Here is an 18,692-nt window from a genome sequence, read left to right on the forward strand (position 1 = left end):
CAATAACCTGTGACTAAGGATCATTAAAAGGTATATGGCAAAATGTTCAGTTTAAGGCCTTATTTCTACTTCACTCAATTTTAAGCCAAGAGATTAGATTAAAAATAGAAAACTCAATAAACTCCATTCAAAAACTCAAGTGAATCAAGGGGAAAAAATAAGGATTCTGAATTTCCCATCAACAAAATTACTTTTGTATAGCTACAGACCTTTTCTGGGCACAGCCATATGTAGTATACTTTAGTACAGTATTTAATTCTCTTAAGAACTCAATTTAAAAAATAAAAGTTAAGAAAATATTTGACAGTTTTTCAACTTATTTTAGGTTTTAAATTGAGATAAATAGACACATGACAAAGACAGCAGTTTTGGTAATTGCTAGGTGATGCGAACACCTGTGTGGTTGAAGCCATAAAAGAATTTTTATTAGCTTGATAGAAAATTAAAATTGCAATTGGTTGCTGAATTTCAACCAATTTAAATGAATTACTTGACCTATAAGCTATGTAACCCTGCATTTCTCAATGCAGCTGCCAGAAATCTATTTTCCAAATGGAACAACAGATGGTTTTGAACAATACTGCAATATATCAATTTTCGGTTATCCCAAAGTGTTTTTCTCTTGCTAAAATTATAAACATAATTGAGGAAATGATTTTCAGATTTTTCTGAAAGACTATACTATTTTCAAAGTGAAACATCAAAGTTTAATAACCTACTGATTTTTTTTTTACCATTATCTTTAGAAATTATTGTATATGCTAGTTTTTATTTATCTGAAACAACACTTGGCAGGCAGAGTATAAGCTGCCCTCATTTTAGAACTAACTCAATAATCCCACAGAGCCTGCGAGCACTCCAAAATGTGTCTCTCCATGTGATCAATTCCCTCTCACAATATGCATTTAGTCCCAAACTTTATCATTCTAGGAGGATCAGAAAAATGGGCCAAGTAGGCCTGGCGTGAAAGATAATTTAAACCTATACACCTTTGTAAATAATTGGAAAAAAATGCTCATTTCTTCAAATACGGTCGAGAACAAAATAAGTGTAGCTTACTCCAAATGAGGCTAACCCCCAAAGAAGCGTAACCTTTAGGGCAGCATCACCTCAAGTTTCTCAGACTGTCCTTGCCAAACGACTCAGCATCCCACGCAGTGACCTAGTGGCAAAGCCAAGTCCTCGACGTCCTTCCTTCCTTCATAGCTCACTGTCTCCCAGGGCTGAGCCCGGGCCCTCGGGGCTCATCCTGGCGCCATCACTCGGAGACCCTGAGGGAGACAATCTAATCTCTCTCAACCTCAAACTGCATTTCAAATGCTGATTATACTGACCACACAGTCCTGTTGTGGATTAAATACACTTGGTTCACATACATAGAACTGCAAAGATGCTGCACTTAGGGCGGTAAGTGCCCCATAAACGTAGCTGTTATTATTATCCCTTTCCTCTGGTCTTGGCCAAATGACGCTCTTTAGTGCTCAGGCCACATCCAGGACCAGCCCTCCTGCCATCTTGCTCTGCTCCCTTCACACGCACCCTGTGACCCCCACTTTGTCCAAGAACATGTGGCTCTCATGCTTGTGAAAACCCCAGTTCACAAGCATGAGATGAACCGAAACGAACACTAAAAACCTCACGTGAGTCAGCCAACACACTTCAGAGCTACTCCTCCTCTCTGTTTCAGACAAAACTGATTTTTTAAAAAAGAGGCTGTATTGCTCTCCTCCATTTTCTCACCGTTTCCACTGGCCTCTGCCGTTTCACTCCTGAAGCTGCTTCCTCAATAGTCACCTCATCACAGACTCCCAAAGCCTTTGCTCAGTGCTCCTGCTTTTCAACATCCTCTAAGTCATGGGCCCTCCCTCCTTTGGGAAACTTCTGGATCCCTGCCGTCCTCCATCTGCCTCCCTGCTTAACTACTAATTGTCTTAGCTCCTTTCCTGCTCCTCCATCTCAACCTTCATTCACAAGGGTTCTGTCCTCCGTCTTGCATGCCTCTCTCCCCACTACCTCCCAGCTGTTCCGCTCCCAGGACATCACTACCATGGGATTCCTCAGTCCCAGGGTTACCTCCAAAACCAGCACCTCCAGTTCTGACCACCAGCCCTCCCCACTCAAGTCCTGCCTTTCCTGATGGTCATGTCCGTTTGGTTGTCCCACCAGCACCTCAGACTTCCCGTGTTCTAAATCAAATCTGCCAGTTTTCCTGTTTAATATTTCCATCTTCCTTCACGAATGGAACCATTATTCTTTCAATCACCAAGGTCAAAACAGCTGAGTCATCTCTCCCTTCTCTCCCTCACAGCTCCTAACAGATGGCAGAGCGGTGATATGCACGGGCTCCAAAGTAGGCTGAGGGTGTGTCCTGCCTACCGCCTCCTGCCAGTGGCACCTGGAGCCACGTGGCTCCTCCAGCTTCAGCGTGGGCCTCATGACGCAGCTGTGCGGCTGACGTGAGAAAATGTCTGTAAGGGACAGAGGGCTCTCATCTGGTGGGCCCCAATGATGATGACAATGAAAAAGCATCTCCACACCCTCGTCACACCCTTCTCATTCCTTATGATGCTCGTCACCTGTCACACAGACCTGATCTATGTCATCTCAAACAAATGTAAGCTCAGAAGGCCAGCCATGGCTGTAAATGAGGAAGTGCCTCAAATGTTCCTGCGTCTCAAGCGAGGCAATCTCCATGGATACCCCAGGACATGGACATTGTTCTCGCACGTCGGTGCTATCCTCTCACAGCATACTAAATAAGATGCAGGGAAAATTCGGGAACTGGCCTTAAGTGAACCCAATTTCAAATAACACTCCATAGCCATCTGGTCAGAAATCAAAGTCACTCTCAGTTCTCAATAACGCAGAAGAGGTTATCAGTAAAATCTTTGTTATCATTACCCTAACCAAACAATCACCTTTCCCTATTTCCCCAGGAACTGAAAACTGAAAATAGTTTTGGCCTAAGATAGATGTAAAGATTAAAACAATTATTGGGGCAAAAATCAGAATTATAAAATAATGTATTACAAAGCCAATGTAAATTATTATCTTTTGCTTTGTATCATCAGACTTTGTAGCCTGCAAGAAATTAGAGTTGATTAAATATTTTTATGAGTGACCATCTAAATATTTACCACGTTTAATTAAATGTCTCAGGGACCATTACTAGCAGAAACAGATATCCTGACAAAGGCCTATTTATGTAGTAACTAGATGTGTGCAGTTAGTCGTGTTTACAGAGAAGAGGGGAGAATTACCGCTAAGGACTGCAGCTCTCTCGTTTCCTCCTCTGCGGCTGAAGCGTGGTACGACAGCACCTGTGAGGACAGACAGGGGTACAGGTTACGGAAGAAGGACTACCAAACACAGACCAGAATTGTCCCGCGTGGAATTCTGCTAAAACTTCCTGGAGAGACAACTAGGCCCCTCAGAATGCCAGATCTTGTTTCCCCTTTCTTCAACAGAGAGAAAATCCCAACTTCAATTCAATTGTTTGTTTAGGAAAACAAAAGAATACTCCGTGTTCAAAAAAACGTGTCAGTTGTCTTCTGACGTTGTTCATATGATGGACACATTATTTATAAGCCACACTATTGGATCAAACTTGGCAGAAAATTTAGTGTCATTTTTTTTTTTTTAATACTGACTTTAGTTATTTTTGCTTGGATATACAATTAGGGTAAAAGACCTTTGCATAAAGTGACATTTTACTGTTGATGTTTGGAAAGCAGGCAGTCTAGAAGTGGCTCTCAGATGACGCCTGTAACCAATGGAGAATTCATAAAGAAAAACTGCATGGCTGGGACATAAATGTCAGATTCAGGGAGCCCTGTAAACTCATGGGCCTGAGAGCCTGGTACAACAGTGCTGGCCCAGGCATCCACCCACTGACAGCAGAGGCCCCCAGGCGCACAGCTCTCAGCACGTGGCTGTGAGCTCACACCCAGCGAGAGGCCAGGGGCCAGGGACCCAACTCCCTCACCCTGCAGTGCCCCCCAGTGCACACAGAGGTCGGGCTCACTGTCTCTGACAACCGAACATGAGAACCACTCACTCCCGTTTTCACAAGTGATAGATAACTGCTAAGCGGCGGGATAATATTTTAGGCTTTGTTTTTAACCAGGGTAGCGGTTGTGTTTAAAATGTCTATTATACTTTTAAAACATAATTTTGAAAGTTCATTTTTGACAGAGGCAACACCGATTTACAAAAAACTCCAGAAACTTTCGAATCACTGTTCAAAAGGTAATTGTTTTCAGACTTATGAAACCGTATATACACATATGGGAGGTGTATATATAATTTAAATGTATGTGTATTTAAAACCGAGATTTCAAATGGGAGGTGTATAATCTGAGGTCTCACATACAATGGCATAGCAAAACTTCAGTGTATAATTCACCTTAGGAGTAACCATCTTGCTTACTGATACACCTTGACCTATAATAATAACTTTCTAACGCTTTAGGTTGGGTATTTATTTATTAGGGATTCCAGGAAAAGTTATATCCCAAACACTGGTTGCCTCTCATCTCAACTAGGTAAGAGCAGGCAAACATTCAAATATATTTCACACCAATGTACAAATGACTAAGCAGACATTTGCACTTTTTGAAGTCCATTTCTGTAAATTGGTCGAAGATGATGAAAGGAAATTTCTCTGTTATATGAAGTATACATTTTCAAGGCAGTTAGTGAACTCCATGTGGAAGGGGCTGGCCCCCCTTGGGTGGGCTGGCCTACTGGGGAGGGGCCTACCTGCTGCCAACACCCGAGCCAGGGGTCCACTAGCTGCCCGTGTTCAGAATCACCGGACAGCCCTGTAATACGCAGATTTCCAGTCTCTACCCAAGACTTAGTCAGAATTTTCAGAAATGGGGCCCATAAATCTATAATTTGAAAGTTTCTGAGAGATTCTGAAATAGCTAGTCTAGGAATTTATCCTTGATTTTTGTTGACTTTTTCCTTTTCCTTACTCTGATTCTCTATGAGCGCTTATGAGGGTTTCTATGTTTATTTCATTTGTTTGTTTTTTATTTTAGTTTTTGAATGACTACATGTAAAAGTGACTACAGCTGCTCACCAGGAGCAATGACAGGAAGCTCAGGCTACTGGAATGGCAGGGCAGGCAGCAATGGCAGGAGACATGTGTGACCACATGGCTCAGGTCAAGGACGGCTTGTGCCCAAAATGCAGACTGTCAAGGGACACACGGCTTGAGTTGTGGGTTGGTCACATGACCTCGGACAAGTTTCTGAAGTATCCTGGGTCTCAGTTTCCTTAGTTGTTTGAATGCAGAAATAAAGATCCTATCATCTGGACCACACGATGGGAAAGGCCACCGTGACATCACAGACATGGTGACTTGCTACAGCTCAGAGGTCCCCAAAGCTGTGGCCCACCTCTAATGTGACCATTTGCTTGGCCATGGCTCTCTCCACGGCTTCATACATCTGCGTGTTCTGGATCCCCAAGCCACAGAAGATGACAAAAGCTTCCAGAAACTGTTCATCGTTTCGGTTGAAAGGTTTAACCTTGCCAGTGTTCTCCTCCATCTTATTTACAAGTTGGCAAACCCCTACAACGATCCAAGAAATGGAGCAAGTGTTATTAGGAACAATCACAGTTTTTATCGATTTTAACACATACCCCCAAAGACTGTCTTACATGCTTAGGAATGTCTGTCATCTCCAAACAAACCCACGAATCCTCACAGATCTAAGCTAGAGAAGTAAACTGAATTAATTTACATGACACTCGATTCTCAGTCCTAAACATACGTCGCCTCTGTTCAGAAATCCTAGAGTGCTGCCTTCTTCCAGACTTGGTTGTGAGTTTTAGGTCAGCTGAGTCCCCAAAGACAGTTTGTCCTTTGGACACTAATTGGATTTTTGTACTCTTGCCAAGAGAACAATTTTGATGCACAGAATTTTGGGTCATGCCGACTGCCTTTCTTTACTGAGAAACCAGAAGTTAAAAAACACAATTACATACGAAATAGAATGCAGGCAACAGGCAATTCACATAGTGTACATTTCAAATATGCACCTTGTGCCTCGGAGAACACGTTTGCCCACAACTTTTAATACTTCAAACAAAGGCAAATAAAAATGACTTATTTATTTAGAAAGCAAAGCAGAACTACTGTCTGAAGAAAATCCTAATCTCCTCTGTCCTGACCTCTCTTTGAAAGTCAAACATGTTGTCAACACCAATGGAAGGTGACATCAACGTTGTGATAAATCCTTACTGAACTAGTTGTTCTGAGATTCTGAGCTTTGTGTTCTCTGCGAGAAGCTGGGGGCCAACTTCTGGGTAACACAGTGCTGTGGAGGCCCATCTTTTCTGTTCCTGAATACACAATAACAGACGTGGGCCCACCATGGGCGAGGCCTCGTGCTAAGTGCTTTAGTACAAACATAATCTCTAGTCCTCACAATTTACACTGAGGTAGCTGTGACCACCCCCATTTCACAGATGAGGAAACTGACTCTCAGAAAGGTGAAGTCATGGCTCAAGGCCACTTCGTGTGCTTAGGTCTCAAATTCAAACCCCAGCTTACCTGAGCCCCACAGGCCACCTCTGACCACACTCTGCAGCTCGGTGCCCTTTGCTGTCATTGCAGCAGTGCCCCTGCTGGCCATCCTGCTTGCTCCCCTCCCCCCGGCACATTTGCCTATGCTTGTCCACTGGCCTGTGCACTCCCCAGGCCCTCTTTGCTGGGACCCTCACTTCCCCATGAGGCAGGCATCCCAACATCAACACTTAGAGTACCACAGGGCATTTTATATCTGCCTCTCTTTATAGGCTCTACAGATCTCGGGCTCCAAGATTTCAGTGTTTCACTTCTACTTCCTCAGCGAGGGAAGAGCCTGGCATCACAGCAGGAACCCCCAAAATATGTACTGAGTTAATGAGGGCAGGTAGGACTGCAGCTTTGACCCAAACTACTTTCCCATGAAGACTTTGGTCTGGTAGCCCCCGTTTCTCCAGAACATGAAAGGATTTCACGGTCAGTGGATGCAAGGTTGTACATGTCCCTTTATCACCCACCGTGGGAGCACTAAATTGTCTGTGCTCTCATCTCTGTTCTTCCTTGTTTGAGTTTCTCTACTTTAGGCAGTAGAGACAGCCTTCTCTATCCTACGTGCATTAGGACTGCAGGATCCCTTCTCTGACACATCATGGAGAAAAAGCTTAAACAAAGCAGAATGAATTTGGACATTGCAAGTCAAAAACATGGCTAAACAGCAACCGGCATCGTTCTCTTCAGGAACATGTCCCATGTATGGTAAAAACACGAGGGCTGCGTCCTCCACCCTCTGTGAATCCCCGACTTATAAATATGGAACTGTTTATATAGGCTTCTGGCTCTCTCCCAAAGCACATTTCCCTACGAGTCACGCGTTCCATGCCCTTAGCCCCACATCACAGTGGGATCGCTGCTCAAGTTTTACTAAAGTTCTCTCCTACACGGCCATTTTTCATAAACAAGATTGTACTTTTTATCACTTCATAAGAATTACTGCATGTGTGAAAAGGAAAAGGCCACAGGAGGGGGGAGATGTGGCTGTCGGGCATTCTGCCAGTCTACGACCAGACAGCGGGTCACATCTGTGCCTCAGTCAAAAGTCACTGGATGGATATATTAAAGAAGCGTTAATTAATACCTCTGGAATCAAAAGGTATTGATATGGAATGTTATGTGTACAAATGTCAGGAGTCAGCTGTCACAAGCACAGCTCAGAGCAGGACAGCTAAAGTGTGTCTGTTATAATCCAACAGTTAGCTATAGATGGAGATATGTGGATATTGATACGGAAATAGATATGGATATATAGAGATAGATATAGATGTATCTCTGATTCTTTTTATATATTAATCTTCCGGATGAATTTTGTAAATGTTGGTCAAGAAACTCTCTTCCCACAGAAAAGTGATGACACCGTACAGTTTAATTATACTTGCATTAGGAAAATCCTAGCAAACACTTTATAAAGAAATGAGCAGTTAGTGATAGCCACATTATAAAATTTAATATGAAAAATAAAATGAAGTAGAAGTCAAATTTAAACTGATATAATTTGGAGTAGTTATCTCTGCCTTAGAATCAAGTGACAACACATAGACAAGCAGAGGATGGGGACAAAGATCAGCTTAGGACACACATTCAGTAAGAAATGCATCTCTCTCTCTCTCTCAATTCACTGCCCGGCAATATGTGGTATTACACTATACTTTTTATCACACTTATTCCCTAACAAAGAGATGGATGGAAATGTAAATTATTTAAAGCAGAGATCGTCTTATCTTATTTTTTTGGATGGGAATAAGACTAATTTCTTCAAAATATGTCCTGAAATTGGTATGAAAAATAGGCATAAGAATGTCTGATAAATACGATATGAGAAAAAGGCATATTTAACCTAATAAATAGGGGGGAATAACTGGTTAAAATAAATGAATGCTGAATGAGAAAAACATTTCTTTCATGGTGCTGGAAGCAAAGTGGTGGAAACATTGTATTATTAGCCAGAACACTGAGAAGGCACGTGATATGAAAGAAAACCTCAGGGAATACTTCTGATGATACGACAGGCCCCATACTGGTCTAATGCCTATAATTTCATCTAAATGTCAGTAATGGAAAAAAATGAGGGGGAAGGAAGATTATAAAAAACACATGGGCCCATCTGTCTTTCTGCATGTAACTCGATGGGGCCTCTCTATTAGAATTATATAACAGCAGAATCCGGTCTGTGACATGTAAGAACAGTGATCTACAGCCATGATATTTTCCATGCTAGTCGCGAATCCCAATTCCCTGTTTTGTTACTCTCATAACACAGCGGAGACACTGGACATTTTCCTTCTTGTACTTGGAATCACCTTGAACCCCCCTAAAACCCCACTACGATGATTATTTTTTCTTTCTTTTTATTTACAGAGATTTTTTCCTCTCCAAAAACTTTTGCTTTCTTTTGGCTCTGTTCTCATGTAGGGTGACAAAATGCATGCTAAGAGGAGTCTGAGTATTTCAACAGGCATTCCTTAAAATGTTTTGTTCACTTGTCTGAAACAGAATGTGAATTTTGAGCACATCTGAAAGGCTAGTTCGACTCCACGGAAGTGAGCAATGTGCTTTTAACTGGTTCAAAGACGCGGGGAGCCAAGGGGATGCTGTCCTGCTCCCGTCAGGGTTCTTTGCACTTCCCCTGACTAGTTCTCCTTGACCATCTGGTTAAGTGATGAAAAGCCTGACATATAACTTCCTCCAGTCACCTCCATTCCCAGTTATGCTCCAATGACATGCTGCTGAGGAAAAAAGGAAATGGGATGTGGCGTGGCCGGTTGCCACGAGGTGCTCCTCCTTATGGAAACTTACTAGTGAGAAACACATCCCTTCTGCAGTTTCATTTCCCATTTTTCAAGGTCAAGGCAGCTTGTAGTAAGTCTTTATACTTGTATTTGAAAGCACCAAAACAGCATAACATTTATAATGTAGTTTTCACCTCGAACTTCCTAGAATTTTGTAATAGAACAGTGACTTGGTATCACCGTAGGGCCCCCATCAGTTTTCTTTTGTTGTTTTATGTTAGTGATCCAATGGGTGACCATTGTGAAAAGAGAGCTTGTGTACATATTCACTAGGCCGCACTTTTTCTCAGAGAACACAAAGAGAGCCGGGGACCAAACAGCCCGGCAGGGAGTTGCCAGGCTGGCTTCCCGGAGGCCAGGATGTGAGCTCCCGCCTACAGGCTCACAAACTAGATGGGCATGCTGAGGACAGAGCCATTGCTCTGGGTGGGTCACAGTAACGAGTTCACGAGGCTGCTGTATAAAACCAGAATGGCATTACTGTCCAGCAAGAACTAGACCTGTTCCAGGAAGTGGGACGCTGCCTGCTGTCCAGCCCGCTGCCTGCCGGCAGGTTCACTGACTTACAGATAGAAACAAGTGTCAAAGCCATCAACACATTTGAGAGCATGGGAAGAAGGCCTTCTCTTCCTATGAGTTGGCCTGCTTTAAAGAGGAAAAGACCAGAACAAGGAAAGTCAGGGATTGCAAACGCTTCGAGCATAAACCGGTGTGTGCACCTCCCAGTGAGGAGGCTCTCCAGCCAAGCGACGGAAGTGGCTACGACCTGCAACACCCATCACCACGCGAGGGATGGCATTGCCAGGTGCACTGCCGCAGCTCTCCACATCCCTGTCTGCACCAGGGGCACGGGTTCCCCGACGTCTGGACAGACCTGGACAGGCACTTGCAATACTTGTCTCTTCCCTTTTTCCATGAACAATTCCTCCTCCCTTCCCTTTCTGACTGGTACTCTCCTTCAATGAAATTACAGTCCAGTCTTGAAACCTGGAACCATCAGACTTTTTAAGATAAATGTATATAGCTAAGCCTTGCTCCATTAGGGTGTTTATTTAAAAGTTTAGCCTTCCTATTTCCTTTATTTCCAAGTTCTTGGAAGAATGTTAACAGTTCCAACTATTTTCTTGTCAATCATGTATGACTGGCACACACAGCCCAGTATGTTCTGTGCTACTCGATATAACCTGCAATGCCAAGCAATAAGTATGACAATAATACAAAACATTCTGTTTTTCGGAGAATGCATTCTTCCATCACTCCAGAAGTAAAGGCATCTTCTATAACCTCATGCAAGAACGTACGTTCCCTGTGGATTTCTGCGTTGTTCACTGACTTACCCCACGTGCCTAGAGCAGTGGAAGGCTCAGTAAACATTTTTGATGAATGAATGAATGAACAAATGAATAAATACAACCTACTAACTAACCCACAGTCAATAAAGAAAAATAAAAAAACAAGAAGTATGACTTTAAAAACAGTACATGTTATCAACTTCGTGCCTCTCCACTTACTAACTTTCATCACAGCATTCTTATACAAAAATTCTGTTAAACTAGGATTATAACAATTACAAAAATAGTTAATAAGATACTTCACAAATTTCTGTTGTGTCAGAACTCTTTTATCATTCCAATTTTTACCTTTTTCATATTTTATTTAAATTTACACTTGAAAGAACTTTCTGGGAATACATTTTTTCCTTAATAAGTGCAGCGTGGAGGTTAATGAAAAGGCTTACCTATCACTTTGTTCTTCTTTCCATTTTTTATAGGTGTACAAAGCAAACTTCTAATGCACTGCTGGTTTACGTTCCCTGTGTTTTCATTCTAAACAAAAACAAAACCAAAGAAACAGCTAAAAATCATGAAAAAATGGATTGGCCCACTGGATGCTATCATATAAACTATACTGGACTTGTGAAACCATTACTGTATCTGTTTTTATTAGCTGGAGTGATAGAGTGTAGAAATGTACAAATTATAATGAAGTTCATGTATATGCAATACAAAGCAAGTAATCTTTACATTATTAAAAATGATAAATATCCTATATTTCCTTTTTCCCATTTGAAACTTTCCAATCAGCTTACGAAGCAAGTAATACGAAGCAAAATATTTATACAGGCGCCTACTACACCTGGTGGCACGTGTCTCCAGGAACTTAAGAGGGGCGGGGCCCAAGGCATCACACCATGGGGACAGGTATGTTACCAGCTAGCCCCTCTCTTGTACACCCACCCCACTACTTCTACTGCTCACACTGCTGAAGTTCTAAAAGGCCCCCCAGATACGCAAATAACAAAGGCAGGCAGCTATCTCAAAGTGCAATGCTTTCCGGAAATGAGAGAAAATACTAGAATTCAAAGTTTTCAACGTCTGAGAAACTGATCTTTGTAGGTTTGATGTCAAGGAAAACAGATCTTTATTTTCCACAGGCTACTCGGTGTGTTCGATCACCAATTACTAAGTTCGAGCCATGTGGAATTTACTTTTCGAGAATAAACTCAAGAATTCTAGCAACACTAAGGGGTGTCATTGACACGGAGTAGGTAATAGTTAAACTACCTCGAAATTAGTTTATGATAATTCATTAGTACGTGTTAACAAAACTGAAGAAAGTACACAGAAAAATACTCAAGTGTTGTTATAAGCTATTTTATTTTCTTCTCTTTCATCAGATCAGGGAAAGCACAGACCACTCCTAGACAGGCAATTCTAGGGCCAGCCCTTCAACTGCAGAGTCACTCACTGCAAGTACAGACCTGATGGCAAAACAGCCCTCGAGCTCCCAGTTGAAATCGGGTTACTTACTGTCCAGGGAAATCTTTTGTCCTTACTGACATCTGGGACATTGAGTGGCACCATAGTATTTTTGACATACTGAGCATACATGTAATTAATTTTGTTTGCATCACGTTCCCTGTAGAAATAATAGATATGAGTTCTTTCTGTGCATTCAAAAAACACAGGCAAAGCAGAGTTAAATGATTGTAAGAAATAACACCAGTCTTAAAATTACAGGACAAAGTGTATACCTTAATTGGAAAATTCAGCTTTAAAATGTATTTGATGATTCACAAGTATGGTAGTTACTATAATTGACATGTTTAGAAAAGACAAAGACCCACAATTTTGCAATGACCTAAAACAAGTTTTAAAATGTCTTCGGTAATCTCATTGCCATTGTTAACGGGCATGCGGATTTTTGTGACATTTAATGTAAAATCCATATGAATTTTCTCCCACATCTTATTTTTCATCTGATTGTAGAATACTAAGGAACAGTGCCTGCTTTACTTCCTCAGTGATTTACTTTATCTAGCCATCCCAATAGTCTTTTCCACATTTCAAACCAAGGAAAAAAATCAAGCACGCCTAGAAGAATTTTATTAAACTCTTCTCAATTCTTTTTTCTGCTTTGAGGTCTTCCCTAATACTTTGTAAATTGAAAATTCATCGTCTTCAAAAAATCTTTTTGAACTTACATTTCCCCCAGTTTTCTTCCAATTTCTTGATTAATAGGTTGAACATAAAAGATTAACCTGATGTCAGAGGGTACGTAAGTACAGTGCCAGTGCTGGAGATGGGAAAACAAGATACAACATGTGTTTTCACCAGAAAACTTTATATGTTCCTGGGTGATGGGGATGAATTCGGCCAGGTTATGGACATTTACTCCAACTTTAAGGATCTGCCTATCTTAGTTTTAACATCACTACCTAAAGAAACAGGGAAACCAAACAGTGGGAGACATTTCAGAATGAAATGTACGCCTCAGGAAAAAATGGCCAGTTGTTCCGAGTTCTCAAAGTTCCAAGGGTTCCCCTATCTTCTGTCCTTCTCCCCACACTGCTTCTTGGACAGTGGTTTCAAATCCTGTCCTTTAGTATCAGTGATCCCACGGAGATGCCTAAGGTCTGGCCCCATTCCTAGGCAGGACATGTTAGTCTTTCCTTTCTCGGCTGTACATTTTACCTTAAGTGTCATTTGCTCACGTCATGTACTGACCACATGTCAGATATTACATATAAGTGAAAATCATGGAAACGCAGATCACAGACTCTCTGGGGCTCCTATTTCATTGGTATTATCTGGGTGGAATCCCAAGAAAAGGTGGTGCGGTAAGTGCAGTATTTAGGTTGCTAAAACAATTTTTAAAACTAAAAATATTTCACAGATAGCATAGTCTCGGGAAAGGAAAATAAGCTTTAGAAAAGACAAGATAAATGCAAGGGTGGTTACTATGAGAAAGAGGTACATTGGGGAGGATATCTTAGTCCAAATCTTTTTTAAATGATGATAATACTATTAACGATTTTCATTATTTTTATCATCATCGTATTAACAGTGGGAGCCCGATGAAACCCACAATAGTTAAGCTACTTGCCAGAGAGGATAAAATCAGACTTAGAGGTTTGACACCGAGAAGGAAGAATACCAAAGTGACTTTTAAATCGACAGAAACCTAATTCTTTTTTTTAATTCCCTGAAATTTTTCAGTTTTCCTAATGGTTGCTTTAGTGAAAAATGAGAATTAGATTTATTAAGTTACGTGATACCATTTTACTTCTTACTCTGTAAGGAATGCTGATCAAGTCTTAGTTTCCACGCTCAGTGAATACAGATTGGGCACCTGCTCCGTCAAGGGCACCCCTGGCATCACACAGGAGACAGTCATATTGGTCAGTGGCTATCCCAGCAGCTCATAGAAGGCTGTGACAGGACAATGACACCCATCCGGGAAAAGTCTGTCGCAGAGGCTGCCAGCTGCCCTCCCAGGACTCCCTTCCTCTTGCTCTGGACACTCGGCCCCAGAATGAAGGGTGTGCATAGCTCAGCCACCCTGGAGCTCGGTGTTGCCACATGCGTAAGTTCTAGTCAATTAGGACATAAGAGGACATGAGACTGCTTCTAGAAACGGCACCACAAACACAGCTGGTGCACGCTCTCTGCTCCTTCTTTCACTGCCCTCTACCTACTCTTTGGAACAGACAAGATGGCTGGAGCTGCACACTTGACTCCAAAGAGAAGGGCAGCACCCTGGAGATTCAGAAAAGAACCCCCCAAGGTGCCACGGTCCCCGGGGCGTCTGCGGAGGGCCTGAGCTGCCGACCTCTGGACTTTCTCAGAGAGAGTAGGAATACTGCATTCTTGCTGAGGCGTCTTTATTTTGGGCGTTTATGATTCACAGTCAAGCCGAACTCAAACTAGGACAACTGGTAACAACGCAGCAGCATGCGTGTGGGGAAATGGACAGGTAGCACCTAAAAGACATTCAGGGATGAGAGGGAGTACATTCCAGGGAGGGAAGACAAAACAAAACAATACAAAAAAACCCAGCACGAAACATGCTGCTGAAGTGCAGGAGTTCTCTGTGTATTTGGGAACATTAAATAGTTGCAGATTGGTAGGAATGAAGTGGTGGTTCTGCACTGAAGCTGTGAGGCTAGGGTAGGAGTGGATGATGTGCAAGTGCCGTGCAGGCAGTCTGCACCTCTCTGAGGTCCTTCTGCAGGAAGCGGGCCTGGCCAGTGTCTCCAGCTGCCGTGCGCTGGCGCCCAGGCCACATCTGCACTGAGGCCGCCCTCCCACCACTGCTCCTGGACAGACTGACCACAGCTGGAAAACTAAAGTCGGCCCCTCCTGAGACACCCAGGATTCTTCTGAGAAGACACTCTGGCTAGAGGCCTTCCAGCAGCCCTGCCAAACTTTTCTTACAACTGCCAGCTGTTGCAGATGCTTCCATCAAACCCTCCCTCTTTCCATCCCCTTCTCTCTCCTACTGGGTCAGGGTTGTGCGGGGTCTGATGCCCTCCTAGCCTCTCCCAGCTCCTTCCCCCTTGATTCTCACAGGGGGGTTCCCCTCATAAATGTCCTGCACATTTAATCCAGCCTTAGCATCTGCTTCTTGTTGGAGCTGGGCGAACTCAGATGTGTCAGGCTTTCTGCACAGTGGCTATCAGATCAGTGGAGTTGTACAAGAGTGCACCCTCAAGAAGACAGTTGGGGATGTGGAGGCAGGACACACCGAGAAATCTGTGTTTAGCACTAATGGGAAACACAGCTGGCTATAGCAACCAAAGACAAAAACACATTGAAGAGACAGAAATCACAGCTAATACAGAGTACTTACTATGTGCTGGAAATTTTCTGAAGTGCTTTATGTGCATTATCTCGTTTAGTCCTTACCACAATCCTGCTATCAGTGTCCCCATTTTACAGATGAAGAAACTGAGGCTTCCAGAGGTTACATCATTTACACAAAGCCCTACAGCTAGTAAGTTGTGGAAGTTAACTTTAAATACAATCATTCTGATTTCAGAGTCTATGCTCTTCTACCATGTATCCACAGTTTTTTAAAGTAGTAAAAACCCTTTCATTACTTTTTATAGTGGTAAGCACTACTGTATCTAACTATAATTATGTTTTCTAATATAATGATAATCACCAAGTACTAACTAGTACATATACGTGTATATTCCAAGAAAGTGAGTTTAGAGGACTGATTCTATGTATTGGTCATATTCACATAAAATTAACAAATAGGGAGTTATAGAACTAAAATATCTATTTCTTAAAACTTAGAGCTAGCATAAACTAGACTACTCATTTTTCCTTCTGGCTGGGTGGGTGTTTGAATTGAAGCACACAAACTAAAACCTCCGGCCATCTGGAAATGAGCTTCCCTCCAGAAATTCTCGGGCACCCCAACTCCCAACAGCTTACTGTCCTTTCTCCCACTGACGATATGATTCCAATAATTATGTATCATGTGTGCCATCAGTACTTTTCAGTTTTACACTTACCATTTCAAAACTGTCTTCAATATCAGTTTAATTTATAAAAGATAACAAGTGGGTTGGCTGGGAAAATACCAAGTGAGCCATGTACTTCAACTGACACGTAACAGCCTAACACGAATGATGTGCCTATTGCTAACATCATCTAATTGCCTTGCAGTGCATCTCATGGGGAGTGTTTGGCTGACAGTGTTTAATAATGAGAACTGATGAGGCCTGAATTCTATCAATAAGCAACTTTAGAAAGATAATAAAGAATCTGATGGTGATATGTGAATACCAGTTTAGTCCTGGTTCAGAATGCTGAAGTTACCAAACCATTCTAATTCAGTTTTTGCAAAATCCAGCCTGATACCTAATTTTTACTACAGTAAAAACACATTTACATCACTAAGAGGTCTTTCATTGCTTTATTAAAATGAAGGCCAAGTTTAAAATGTTTTGCTGGCATAAGGCATTAGTGTTGAACAATTTTTGTTACTGTAAAATCATTTAATGAATCAGTTAAAATGATCTAAGAAAAATTAGTCTCTTTTAAAGTAATCACACTGACCTAGTTAGCCTTTGTAAAAAATAATTTTTATACTAAGACTATTTTGAAATGACTAAAGAAATAAATGAAAAGGTACCTCTATTTGTCCTACAGAGAGGGAATGTAGTATTCATCAGACACAAATCAAATAATAGTAAAAAATTAAATACATAGTAAGACTTTGCTTTAAAAAAATGCATATTCACCAGTAGGGGTCACTATTACACTAAGTCCCTGGCCTTGTTCAGCTAAAAAGAATTAGAGGACCAGGCTGAATTAATAATAAAGATCAAACGTAATTACACGGACATGCTGCTGCACAAATATTCAAAGGTAAACGTAAATATTTCATTATTTTAATATACATTATCATAATGATTTTCCCATTGTCCCATAAATATAAATTCATAAATATAGATGTATATATTTATATTTTATATTTGTACATACATAGAAATTCATTATTTATGCAAGGTGAAAAGTAAAATAATCAAATATTTACAGGTGTCTAATCTAGAAGCTTTCTAAAATGTTCTTTATAAAGAGCAACAAAATGTCATAGCATCATAAAATCAAAATACCGTATTTTGTTGTGTATAATGCGTACTTTTTTGCCCAAATTTTTGAGGGAAAAATAGGAATGTGCATTATACATGGGTAGTACTAATTCCGTATCTATATAAATATTTTTAATTCTTTTATTTATACTTATGAGTTAAAAGTGTAACTCTAGAAATCAATAACGATATCCATATGCAAAATAATACCCTGGAATATGATAATCGGTTTTGTTGAACTTACTACAAACTTGCAACGATGAAGAGCTCTTGGCCTTGTATGAAACATAAATATTGTAAATTTGTTACCGGTACATAAAATGTCTTGTACCTTGTGTCTGTTCTTGTGTCTTGTAATCATTTGTTACATAAAATTTCTTGTGGCATAATATGTTAAAAAAATAAATGCTAAAATTTCTTTATAATACAAAAAACAAGTACCTAAATGTAAACAAATAAAAATTTGAATTAAAAAATTAAAATGAAAGATTTTTCCCCCTGACATTTTGGGCTAAAAATGTAGGTGTGCATTATAGACGGCAAAATATGGTAATACATATTAATGCTTACCCTAAGAATAAGAAAGTTCATATCTGAACTGGGAAGTATAGCCTGACGCCAGCATGTAAGGGGGAGACATACACACTCAGCAGGGTGTGTGCGTATTATCACACAGCCAAAAAGCATTCGATACCGACTAAACAGTGTCATATATGCCAGCACATACACACACACACACACACACACACACACACGGCTCAGGAAAGAACAGACATGGAAATGGGATACGAACCCCAGTTCAGACCAGCGATGCTGAGAGGGAGACAAAGGTCAGCAACTCAGTTATGACCATGTGGACTAAGCTCGTGGGCAGCAGAAGACTCTCTGGGTAGAGACACCTGGTTTATCTCCCTGGCACCCACCCTTCACCCAGGTCACCAGCAAAGGCCTGTTGGGGGTACCTTCTGAGTCCAGTGAATTCCCATCTGCCCCAAGTTACATCCTGCCCCTCTGCTAATTCCTAAAATTCCTTTAATAGGAGAACCGGCCTTTCATTGTGTCGTATTGTTAGACTAAGAATCTAGAAATAATGTTTTGATTTAAAAATAATCACTTAAGCAACACAAGTCCCTGTGGTACAGTTACTCCATTGTGATGGGGGAAGACCTAGGTGGACAGGAAATGTGAGAAAAGATGGCAGGGGGGAAAGAAAGGAAAGGGTCCATTCGAGGGCACAAGATGGCTTCGGCAGGCCTGCAATGACTCACAGGGTCAGCCATTAGGATGGTCGGACCAAAACCAGGCTGTGCAGTCAGTTAGGTGTTATGCTAGGCTTTATATGATCTGCAGACATGACTTTTGTTCCATTTTGCTTCCAACTTTTTATTACAGGCATTTTCTTCCAATTTTTTATGATGAACAT

General features: G+C 41.4%; 1 protein-coding gene across 5 annotated transcripts in view; it reads right to left on the reverse strand.

The window, feature by feature from the left end:
- The window catches only part of PDE5A (phosphodiesterase 5A), a 111,267-nt gene that overhangs the window by 39,472 nt on the left and 53,103 nt on the right, over positions 1 to 18,692 (reverse strand). For all 5 annotated transcript variants that reach the window (XM_081075764.1, XM_081075763.1, XM_081075766.1 and 2 more), the window contains 4 exons: positions 12,192 to 12,300; positions 11,120 to 11,207; positions 5,406 to 5,581; positions 3,261 to 3,320 (listed from right to left, as the gene is read on the reverse strand). In XM_081075764.1, the coding sequence (XP_080931890.1) occupies positions 3,261 to 3,320; positions 5,406 to 5,581; positions 11,120 to 11,207; positions 12,192 to 12,300 (433 nt within the window). The remainder of the gene's footprint in view (positions 1 to 3,260; positions 3,321 to 5,405; positions 5,582 to 11,119; positions 11,208 to 12,191; positions 12,301 to 18,692) is intronic.

This window comes from Rhinolophus hipposideros, assembly GCF_964194185.1.
Source record: "Rhinolophus hipposideros genome assembly, chromosome: 16".
In the NCBI taxonomy this organism is placed as follows: Eukaryota; Metazoa; Chordata; class Mammalia; order Chiroptera; family Rhinolophidae; genus Rhinolophus; species Rhinolophus hipposideros.